This window comes from Rhinopithecus bieti, unplaced genomic scaffold, assembly GCF_001698545.2.
Source record: "Rhinopithecus bieti isolate Rb0 unplaced genomic scaffold, ASM169854v2 scaffold_14871, whole genome shotgun sequence".
Taxonomy (NCBI): domain Eukaryota; kingdom Metazoa; phylum Chordata; class Mammalia; order Primates; family Cercopithecidae; genus Rhinopithecus; species Rhinopithecus bieti.
Genome location: NW_016807935.1, coordinates 6,275 through 18,087, shown reverse-complemented (window position 1 = coordinate 18,087; position 11,813 = coordinate 6,275). Strand labels below are relative to the sequence as shown.

Below are 11,813 nucleotides of genomic sequence, written 5' to 3'. Positions count from 1 at the left end.
TTGAAATTTTTCTTTTTTGCAAATAAATATTGAATAACTCAGTGGCCTTCTAGTAGAAAGACGAGCTAATATTTATTGGACACATTTTAAGCATCAGCTTACTGTACCTAGTACCTTACACACATTGTTAGTCTTTATGTGAAATCCTTTGAGATGGATACCACTACTTCTGTTATCTTCATTTTTGAAAGGATGAAATGAAAATTATAAGTTGTTATGCAACTTATGATTTAAGACCAGATCTGCCCGGTTCCTAAAGTGTATTTTTCCCCCCACTGTACCATGTTGTTTCCAAGGGTGAAAGCCGTGATGATAAAGAAATGGCATGTTCTGGTTAAATGGATATTTTTGTTAGCCTGGGTCACCCATTTCAAAAAATTAGAATGTACAAGACTAAAAGATGTATTGAGCGTTAAAACTACTTGAATATAGTTTATAAAATCATTTATTTGACTATAACTTTTTAATTACAATGTAGAAAACATCTTTTTAACCTTTATGGCTACTTCAGTTTCAGGTAAAGTATAACATTCTGTGTATTCCAACTCAGAGCACAAGAGAAAGCTTTAGTCAATTAAAATAGTCTTTACAGAGATAGAATTTTAGATCTAAAAGTAGGGATTACTGAAAACTTACTGTAATCCTTATAATAATAAACTCTACCCAGATCAAATGGAAAAAACAGGGCTAATTTTTGGTGGCCATGCATATATCCCTAGTTATTTTAAAGTGTTATAAGAGAGTAATTTTAGAAGTAAGTTTTTTGTGTGTGTTTATATGAAAGATTTATTACTTAATGGAAACACTTTTCAAAAAGTTTGCAGTTTTCTTAAGTAATTTAAAATTCATTAAGTATTTCTTAAAGATAGCTATGGAAATCAATTCTAGATGTTCATTTACTAATTCTTATATCAGCGTTTTATTTTTCTAAGAAAAAAAAAAAACACTAAGATACACACATATATATGTATCAGTTTTTCTAAATTTTCATTCATCATTAAGTTAGGAATAATTTTGAAGACTTTAAGAACTCTAAAATAGAGTTGTATTTTAGGTAAATGTTTAGCAGTTACATTCTAGAATTATGTCTTTATAATTTTTTTGAAGTATGCTACCAGTAAATTGACCATTACAGAATTCATCTGTTAGCTAAGATTTGTTCTTGTGTAACTTTGAGAGCTTATTATAAGAAGTTTAAAAAAATCGAGAGAGAAAGCACACTGATCTCCCTTCCCTGAGAAAGGTAGATTTTATCTTGTAATTCAGCAACTGCACACTGTCAAGCATGGCCTGAGGCATCTGGCATACTTGTGGGTAGTCATGTTGAACCAGGCCCAGAAAAGCCTGCTTTTCAGTTAGTTCATGCCCTGACCTGCTTTAGACATAACCCTCAAGGGCTGATTCTGCCTCACAAATAATATTGAATATCTCTGCTCTGAGGAAAATGCTTTAATCTATTCCAAATTACATGACAAAGAGCTTTAAGCTCTGCTAATTTATTAATAGTTGGGGTTTTTTTGTTTTGTTTTGTTTTTTGTTGTTGTTTTTTCAGCCGACTTTGAAATAGGAAACATCACAACTGGATTTTAGTTGGGTTAGCAAGTTAGTAGCAGACCCAGTATTAATATCACTGTGGGAAAAAGAATCTATATTTGCCTTTTATCCCATACTTAGAATATGTAGTCTTCTTATATTTATGGAGTTTCATGATATGGAACCTAATATTTTTGCCTCTGCTTGAGGATAGAAAACAATCATGGTAATTACAAGAGAGACAGAAATAAATGGAAAAAATGTACATAATTTATAAAGTAGTTTGTTACAAATAAAGCCTTTAAAAAGCAGTCTCAATTACTTGAAATGCATCAGGTGGCTGTTATCTTAGATAGATGTAAGTACTTTGAATCTGGGCCAAAAGCCAAATGTAGCATAGAACCTATTCATAGGAGAAAGCAGAGCAAAAGAAGAGAAATCGTTTAGAAAACTTTAATGCTGCTTTAAGTCTCTTGTTGATATCTAAAGAGCATTTATGTAAGAGAATTAGGGTAGAATATGCTAAAGAGTATTTATTGAAATTGTGGATGGCATGTTGGGCAATGATGTTTTGTGGCAGATGGAATTTATATAATAGTTTTTGTAATCTGTGTCATCCTCTGATCTCTAGAGAAATTTAATAGAGCTGGCAATAATGGAGAGTTAACGTTTGGCCATTTTTGAAAAAGTATCTTTTGGAGGTATCAGTGGAATAACACATTAGTAATATGTGGAGACATGTACTGAAATACTGTCTCTGAGATATTATGTGTGAGTGTTAGAGCCATTAATAAAACACGTTTATTTTCATGTTCTTAAGCTATTGTGGGCTGATTAATAAAACATTAATCAATTACACATAAAGAATATGATAGAATCCCAATTCTAAAGGATTCTCTCTCTGGTGGTGTCCATTTTTAATGGTGAAACCAAGAGGACAGCTGATTTGGGGGAAATATGTATTCTGGAGTTAGGTTGTTGGATCTTGTGCTGACAGATTGTAAAAGTAACTTATGCTCAATGTAAAATTTCAGAAAAGTATTTTAAAACCACCTGGAAGTGAAACACCTAGCAATAGCTGCTGTTGTAATTTTTGTAGATGCCCTGTCATGCTTTTTCTAATACATTTGCTCATCAATAAATTTTCTTTATAAATATTTTGTTATAAGATTTCCTCCTAAAGTTTTAGGACATAGTTTATTTCCATTTCCCAAATGGGAAAGAAGTCTTTTTTGTAATTTTTTGTCCCTATGTCTGTTCTTTTCTTAGGATAGATTCGTAGAATTGGAATGATCATTATCAGTGTACCATTGAGGCAGGGCCAAATGAGGTGTGGGTGGCAGTTGCCTCAGGCACAAAACATAAGGGAATGCCAAAAAACTCAATAATCAAAATGAACATTTTAATGTAGTACACTTAAAAATCAAAATTAATGCAAAAAAGATCCACAATGAACTAGATGTAAAACTGTAGTCAGAAGTTTATTTACTTTATAACTTTCTGGGTATATATTTTTTTAATCCCTTGTTCTTCAGCTATAAAACTGATTTAAATGTAAATCTGTTCTTAAACTCATTCTTGTACAGGTAGGAATAGGGTTTATTTTCATTCAGTAGGTACCTACGTATGAGGAAGAGAAGGAAACAGTGATACAGAATGGGGGCCAAACTTTTTCTGTAAAGGGCCAGATATTTTTGGCTCTGTGGGTTTAGATCCCTGTTGCAGCTATTCAGCTCTGCTACTTTAGAGCAATAGCAGCCATAGACAGTGTAAATGAATGAATGTAGTTGTGTTCCAATAAACTGTTATTTATGAAAATAATTATATGAAACTTAAATTGCATACAATTTTTACTGTCACAAAATATTCTGATTTTCTTTCAACCATGTAAAATACAAAATCAACTCTTAGCTTTCAGGCCATACAGAAAGAGGTGGCAGGCTGGATGTGGCCCATGAGTTGTAGTTGCTGCCCCTGGTATAGAATGTTAGCTTTTCTGTATAGTTGTTTTCACTAAATACAAAGTATTTTCTTAATTTATACTAGCAGATTCCTTTTTATATGTAATTAATACGGATTTTTTTTTTTACCTGAAGTTGAAAATCTGTTGTAAAAAATATCTTTTCAAAAGATACTTTGAAAGTGTCATTTAAATACTTTATTTTTTGCTTATTTAATTCTAAGAACTTAAGGAAAATACATGTAAGATGAGTATGTTCCCACTAGGAGAAAATGATTAAGAGGGTTTTCTTAATGAGAGGCTGCAGAAATTATTGCTGCATTGAATTTTCTCTTGTTCACAGGTGGAGATACACTACGCCTTGACACACTTTTAGAATGGTGGAGAGAAAAGAACGGTTCCTTCTGTTCCCGGCTTATTATTGTGTTAGACAGCGAAAATTCAACCCCTTGGGTGAAAGAAGTGAGGAAAATTAATGACCAGTATATTGCAGTGCAAGGAGCAGAGTTGGTAAAAACAGTAGATATTGAAGAAGCTGACCCGCCACAGCTAGGTGACTTTACAAAAGACTGGGTAGAATATAACTGCAACTCCAGTAATAACATCTGCTGGACTGAAAAGGGACGCACAGTGAAAGCAGTATACGGTGTGTCAAAACGGTGGAGTGACTACACTCTGCATTTGCCAACGGGAAGCGATGTGGCCAAGCACTGGATGTTACACTTTCCTCGTATTACATATCCCCTAGTACATTTGGCAAATTGGTTATGCGGTCTGAACCTTTTTTGGATCTGCAAAACTTGTTTTAGGTGCTTGAAAAGATTAAAAATGAGTTGGTTTCTTCCTACTGTGCTGGACACAGGACAAGGCTTCAAACTTGTCAAATCTTAATTTGGACCCCAAAGCGGAATATTAATAAGCACTCATACTACCAATTATCACTAACTTGCCATTTTTTGTATGCTGTATTTTTATTTGTGGAAAATACCTTGCTACTTCTGTAGCTGCTCTCACTTTGTCTTTTCTTAAGTAATTATGGTATATGTAAGGTGTTGGGAAAAAACATTTTATAATGAAAGTATGTAGGGAGTCAAATGCTGACTGTAAATGCATAAGAGATGTTAAAAATAACACTGCACTTTCAGGAATGTTTGCTTATGGTCCTGATTAGTAAGAAAACAGTTGTCTGTGCTCTGCAATGGCCAATGATGAATTACTAATGCCTTATTTTCTAGGCATATAATAGTTTAGAGAATGTAGACCAGATAAATTTGTTTACTGTTTTAAGAAAACTACCAGTTTACTTACAGAAGATTCTTTTTTCCACACAGTAGGTTTCATCCAAGACCATTTGAAGAACTGCAAACTCTTTCTCTTAGAAAAGAAAGAGGGCTACCTAAAATAAACACAAAATTTGCTTCTACTCCATCACACTCAGATGTCTTGGTTGTGACCTATTACCAGTGTAGCAGAGAACCCAAGTTACATTTTAGATCAAAACATTGTTTATGTCGGTATTGTTAAAAGGCTAGCGCCTACAAATTGCCCTTTCATGCTTTGGTCAGGGGGCCCTGAAAACACTGGTAATATTAAGAGTCTTTCTCAGGGTAACTTAATGTTTTCTTAATGAACAATGTTTCCAGCTACAAATTCTTCCAATAAACTGTCTTCCTTTTTGAAGAGTACTCTCATAGAAGAAATTTAGCAGTTTCTCATTTACTGACTCAATCTGTTTTAAGTATTCAGAAAAGATTTTGATCCCGATTGAGTTAATGCTCTGCCATGAAAATTATTTTTCTGATCCTTGTTAGTGATAACATTTTTTTTCTACTGAAGGTCAAAGGATAGGAAACAAGTCATTTCTCTTCTTGTATACATGTAGTGTATTATGTAAAAAAGTATTCATATTGGCAATTTTAGTTAGGCATAATAGTGTGGTTGTAATTTTTAAAACTTAGTGTTTGTCTTATTAAAGCAGGCACTGATCAGGGTATCTTCTAAGAGGTAATTCACTTCTAATTCCTTTCCAATAATTATTACATTCTAAATTTTCATCTATAAGAAATAACAAGAAGGGAATAGAACTAAATTGGAGAATAATCTAATCTTCATTGTTTAAATGGTTTGACTTCTTACCATTGAAGCCATTTTTTCTAGCCTCAGCAAGAGGAAATAATGCCTCCACTATTTTCTACCTGGTGACTTGAAAATTGAACTTTTCAGTTAGGAAGAAGAGTCGGGGAACTTGTATACCACTATCTATCTATGCAGCATTGTTATAGTCCAATTCTGTCTGTGTTTTGAGTATGATCTTCCTAATGCTCTAAATAAAATTTTGTTAAAAATTAATTTTCCATTTAATGTGCAAATATTGAATAGTATATTAAAAGTGGTAGTCATTAAAAATGCCCATGTTTTAGAGTTCACGTTTGAAAGTTTCCAATATAGGTTAAGGATTTATATTAGCCTTGTCCAAACAGTATAGTTTTTTTTATTGTTCTGTTCAGCAATAGTGTAGTAGAAAAGCCACATGTTAAAATTGTGAGCTTTTAGCTTAAAAAAAGTTAATGTTAAGTAAAATCTCCTTTTAAATTTCTCAGCTCTTTGTGAGCAAGTTAGCTTTAACTAAAGCATTATCTCTTCACTGTAACAAAGTCAAATACAAAAGTATATTCTGCATTCTTTATAAGGTAGTATTAAGGTGGTACTAAAATTACATTCTAAAACAGCTGACAGTTTGACAGCCACAAACCTAACTTTTGATACGTATTTTCTGTGAAAGTAAAACCAAAATGGTCTTTGGGCCAAGAATGTGACTTGAGCCAATTCGTTAACCAAAATTTATAGAATATCCACTTTGATGAATTCTCCTACCCAAACAAACAAAACCTATAAAGGACTTTTGGGATGGTACCACAAAGCTGACATTTTAAAACAATAACTAAGGGTGTAGAAAAGAAATATTATAAGAAGGATAAAGTGATTGGTTACTTTCACCTAAAGATTAAAAAATAGATCTGACAATTAATGAGACTAATTTGTCCATGGCTGTCAAGTTTAAGAAAGAGTTGCTTGGAGTGAAAGAAATTATTTTAGGGTGAAACTTTACCATTCTATTAAAAAGAAAGAGGTAACTTGTAGATATTTTTCAACATAATTTTATTTAATATTTGTTTCCTTGTGTGATGCCTTGCTAAAACCACAAAACCACTAGCTTCTAAAAACATCTTTTAAAATTGTGTACACACTGTTGCAAAATAAATAAGGAGCCAAGTTCTTTCTCTCCCCATGGCTTTTCAGTTATACTGTCATTTTATTCAAAAATTTTTAGTTTGCTCCTATCTAAACTCTTCCCTAGACTACTTGGGGTTATATCTCCATAGAATTCTGTCTTGCTCTTAATAAATTCAAAATTCTTTGGAAAAGATGCATTTCAGAAGATTATTCTTATGACCAGTTATGCTTAAACAAATTACATTCTTAATTAAAATGCACTTATATTTAATGCATTAGTGGGTAGATTTTCGTTGTGAGTAAAATGTTCATTAGAATCTATTTGTAACTGGATATTTTGTGATTTTTGGACTTAAACATATTTACTCTTGGGTACTGCTTTTTTATATGTATTCAAATTTATAGCTTAGTCTCTTTTAAAGTAATATTCTACATTACTTTCCCACAAGTGATGATAGTTAATATAATGTATGCCAGAAGAAAACGATTTAATTTTAAGAATGTGATTAGATATATTTGACAGTAAATGCTCAAAGGAGTTAGATCTGTCAGTACTTTTGAATGTCTCCTGTATTGGAAACTATTAGACTGTCACCTCTTTTTAGGCAAAGGCTTACACGTGTTAGTATTTCTGGTACACAGTTACCGAGAAGAGTGCCTTGTCCATAATGAGAAGCATTTAATAAATATTTTGGGCTGAGTGAATAAATTTAGAATCCTAAGGAGAAATTGGAATAACTTGATTGTAAATTACTATATTTTCTTTAGTTTTACTTAAATGGATATTATTTCAAGATCTTCATTAAGCAAGTAATTTAGTAAAAACTTACAGAATCCGTAAAAGGAAAGCAAATCTCAAATTTGTAGTTAATAAGTGTTAAGATTAGGGAAGGAAAAACTGTTTCAGAACTGGTTTGAATGAAAACATAGCTGATGTTGCCAAAAAATGGCTTTTTGTGGGTTGAGTCCATTTCCATCATGACTCTAATATCATTAAGATTGAATCATTCATTTCCTCACTATTATATCTAGACAGATTGAAATTTATCACAAACGGAAATTATTAAAAGAAAAAGTCTGATGAACAAAGAAGGAATTTGGCTGTGCATATCAGTGACAACTAAATTGTAAGGTCAGTAAAACAGGCCTATAAACGTAAGCAAGGTAAGGACAAGCTAGGGAAACTACAAGTATCTCCTTTTTTATATTGTCTTAACCTATTCACTAATTACAACACATAGAAACAATATAAAACAATGAAGTTTAAGCAGTAATTGTTTTGAGAAACCATTCTGTTGATAACTTACATTTCTATTTATTAGGAAATAATTGTTTTTATTACTTAGACCGAAGTTGATTTAAAATTGAAAACTGTGGGCTACCGTAAGTTTTTTTGTTTTGAAATATTCAATACCTAAAAGCCATTCTGATTTTTAAAATTGAAGTTGACTAGTCATCTTGTATAATGACCTCATATTTTATAAGTTTGAACTTAAAATAGTTAGAAGTAGACAATTTTAGTAAGCTTTTGTTTTTATTTCGTCTAGCCTAAAAGACATTGATTTATCTCAAAGATTTTTAGCAGCGTGCGAGGGATAGATGAGTACGGCATAGCTTCCTAGACAAGCAGTATTCACTCAATGCCAAGTAAACTTTTCTAAGTTTAAAAATATTTTGATATTAAAACATACCAATGTATTGATAAACAAAATTTGCATTAATTTTTAATATAAACTATAGACTTCAAAGCAATTTTAATCTTGCAATGGGTCATTTGATTCATCCTCCTCATCCCCAAACACTTTGGACCTAATATTGCATGTTAATGACACTCTAAACAAGTTTTTTTTTTTTTTTTTTTTAAAAAACCTTTTTCTTTTGACTTGGAATACAAATAGCACGATTAATTTTCACTAAACAAATAGTTTTGTTTATACATAGAATTTCAGATAGATGCCATTTTAATGGGATTTTATAATATTTCTGGATTCTTCAAAGTCCTTATACATAATTTGTTCTATACACTTGGGTATTGGTAAGGAAAATACAGGATACAGATTTTAATTTGTAATCCACATCCATGTGTATTGATACACGTTCTCTCCTATTTCTCTCCTACCTAATTAGAAGAGGTATTTTTTACAACACCTAACCTTTGGATTTCTCTCTTCCCTTCCTCATGAAACAACTTAAAATGACAATAGCTATTACTTATTGTTCGCTAGGTTCTAGCACTGTGGTAAGCACTTCTGTATATTGATTTCGTTGAATCCTCCCACCCACCTTTTGTGGTAGATATACTTTTATGAATGAGGAAACTGAGGCATAACTTTACCAGAATGACAAAGCTATGTCTAAGAAATTGGGTATCAAAGTCAGCTTTAAACTCCTTAGAAAAAGAAAAAAAAAAATGCTTTGTAATCCTATCAATTTGGTATCTTCAGGGTCTCTACTGGCACTTTTCCATCAGAATACAGTATGAAATTCTCAAGGCCTTTTAGTAGTAAAGAAATCCTCCCACAATTTTATATCAGATCTTTATTTTTTGCTTACAGTGAGGTTATTTGAAAGTGAGTATTCTGTACTCAGTCTCCAATTTCTCAGCTTCCATTTTATCTTGTATCCATAGCAGTCTGGTTCCGCTCGGCACTCCACTGACAGTGTTCTTACTAAATCACCAGTGACCTCCATATTGCCAAATAAAGAGACATCTGATCTCTAGAGCATTTATTAACTACTTCCGTTATTTTCTTTTTGTTTGTTTGTTTGTTTTGGCTTCTGTAAATACTGTTCTTGATTTTTTTCTGCCGTTTTTCTGGACATTCCTTAGTGTGTTTTATCAGCTCTTCTTTCTCTACCCTATATTTTGGGTTTTCTCATATTCCTTCTCTGCTCATTCCATCACCTGCTTTCAGTAATCTCATTCACACCTGGGATTTCAGCTATAACACGTTCCACTGATGACTCTCAAACATCTGTCTCAAACCTAGACATCTCTGGCACTCCAGGTACATGTATTCCGTCATGTACTAAACATCTCATTTCACAGGTTCCTCAAACTCAAATTCAAATCAGGTAGAGCCTCATCCAAATTGCTTAGTTCCCTCTATTCATGTACATGTGGATGGTACCATTCATACTTTATTACTCAAACGAAAATTTGGGCTTTATCCTTGACTCTCCCTCTTCCTCGTTACCCACATTCCATTAGTCTCCAAGTCCTACTAATTCCACCTCCTACCTAGTATTTTGTATAACTATCCCCTCATCTCCATTTCTACTGCCTTTACCCTATAAAGGCCTTCACCATTTTTTCCACTAGTTATTGTTATAGCTTGTTAACTGTTTTTATTCTCCTTTCTCAAGTCTCATTTTGCTCCACTATAACTTCCATAGTTTTGCCAAAACAACCTGTCTATACTCCCTATAACTTTCACCATAAAGGATACATTCCTTGTGTTAGCATATCAGGCCTGCCTTGTGATTAGCCTGTTTCCAAAATCTCTAACTGTTCGTCATCTCAGTCACCTTCCTGTCATTTAGAACTGTAAATCTCTGAAAATGTTATGTTTTTTTTTTTTTTTAAAACCAGTTGCACGTGGGTTCAAAATACATGCTGGTCTCAAAACACATTAGTCAAGTGAAGCAAGGCTCAGCTGTGAGAATAGATCATGCTGGTGGCATAAATCTGGCATGAAAAATGTTTTCCCATGTTATTTATGAGTCAGGTTTGCATCCAGGACAGATACTCGAGAGTAAAGAATCATGGACAGTGACTAATGAATATAACAGCTTAACTGACTTTTTATGTCATTGGTCCCCACCACAACATGTTGGAGATGAGAGGATCATGGCAGGTAGAGGGGAGAGCCTTACAGCTGGTGAGAAGGTAGGTCCAGAGTGCAAGGCTTGGTCCACATAACTATGTGGCATCACTAAGTCTCTCTTCAATCCAAAGGCAGGAGCTTGCTTGCCACTCTAGTTTTGCCCAAACATAGGAAAATGCTTATTACCCAGACAGTGCAAAATAGGATGGGAGCTGTGAAGTCCAGGGGTGAAGTAAGCAGCTCCCTTGCAAACCATGCACCATTTTGTTTTGTGATTTTTCTTTTTTTGACCCATTGCAGGTAGTGCTATTTCAGCACAGCTGGCAACAGAGCTGCATGGCCAACATCTATGAAACACTAAGAGCAGTCCCTACATGGCCTTCTGTCCTCAGTGAGGCTTATCAATTCAGAAAGAGTAGGGATTCTGGAGCTATGCTAGTTAATATGCAGGATATCTTCTCATTCCATGTTATCCAGTAACTGGTAGAATAAATACTGTGCTTCATTATGAATGACAGTTTCACAGTCAGGGGGCACCACTCCCACCCCCGGAACCTTTGAAGAACTCCATCCTCAGGCCTTGGTCATTCCACACAAAGTCCTGAGAAATAACCCAAACTCCACAGTGAAGGGAACCATGACCTACTCCTACCATCCCCTTCATGGGATCGTCAGCCAGCTCTTTCCCAGCAGAGCCACCAGACCCAAAGCTCAGCCCTAGAGGCTCAGGAAAAAAAAAAAAATTTTTTTTTGAGACACCTGTTTGTATCTTCTGCCAGACTTCAGACTGGAAATGCTGTGTGTTCTGTTGCCTCCTTGAATTTGGTGCCTAAGATACCTAGAATTTCTGAATGAGAGTGCTTTGCAGGGTACCAGTCTTCCTGTTTTATTTGGAGAGGCAGGCTCAGTAGCTTCAGAAGAGTAAAATGTTCTGTTTACACCAGACCAGAGCTCAGATCTCAGCTCTGAAAGATATGGACGGAAACAGCTACCTTGAAGTCACTTTTCAGTCAGAGGATGAGGTTCTGTCAGTCTGCTGCACTCAAGGGCCCATACTTATATTTAGAAGTGACTACTAAAGCTGTAGGTGCAGCCAAGGATGAGATGTGGAGTGAGGGTCTTGGCTGACCTACTGATCACAAATAGAGGGTAAAGCTCAGCAGTAAAACCCTGAAAGACATCAAGATGTCTGGTTTGGTCATAGTGTCAGAAGGAGAAAAGCTAAAAACTCCAAGGAACTAAACTACTGTCACTGTCCA

The 11,813-nt window shown here is 34.1% G+C and overlaps 1 protein-coding gene across 3 annotated transcripts in view; it reads left to right on the top strand.

The window, feature by feature from the left end:
- The window catches only part of TMEM168 (transmembrane protein 168), a 28,215-nt gene extending 22,373 nt beyond the window's left edge, over positions 1–5,842 (top strand). For 2 of the 3 annotated variants that reach the window (XM_017884163.1, XM_017884161.1), the window contains one exon: positions 3,837–5,842. In XM_017884163.1, the coding sequence (XP_017739652.1) occupies positions 3,837–4,384 (548 nt within the window). In that variant the 3' untranslated portion in view covers positions 4,385–5,842. The remainder of the gene's footprint in view (positions 1–3,836) is intronic. The other variant, XM_017884162.1, reaches the window with a different exon arrangement.
- The last annotated feature ends 5,971 nt before the right edge of the window (positions 5,843–11,813 follow it).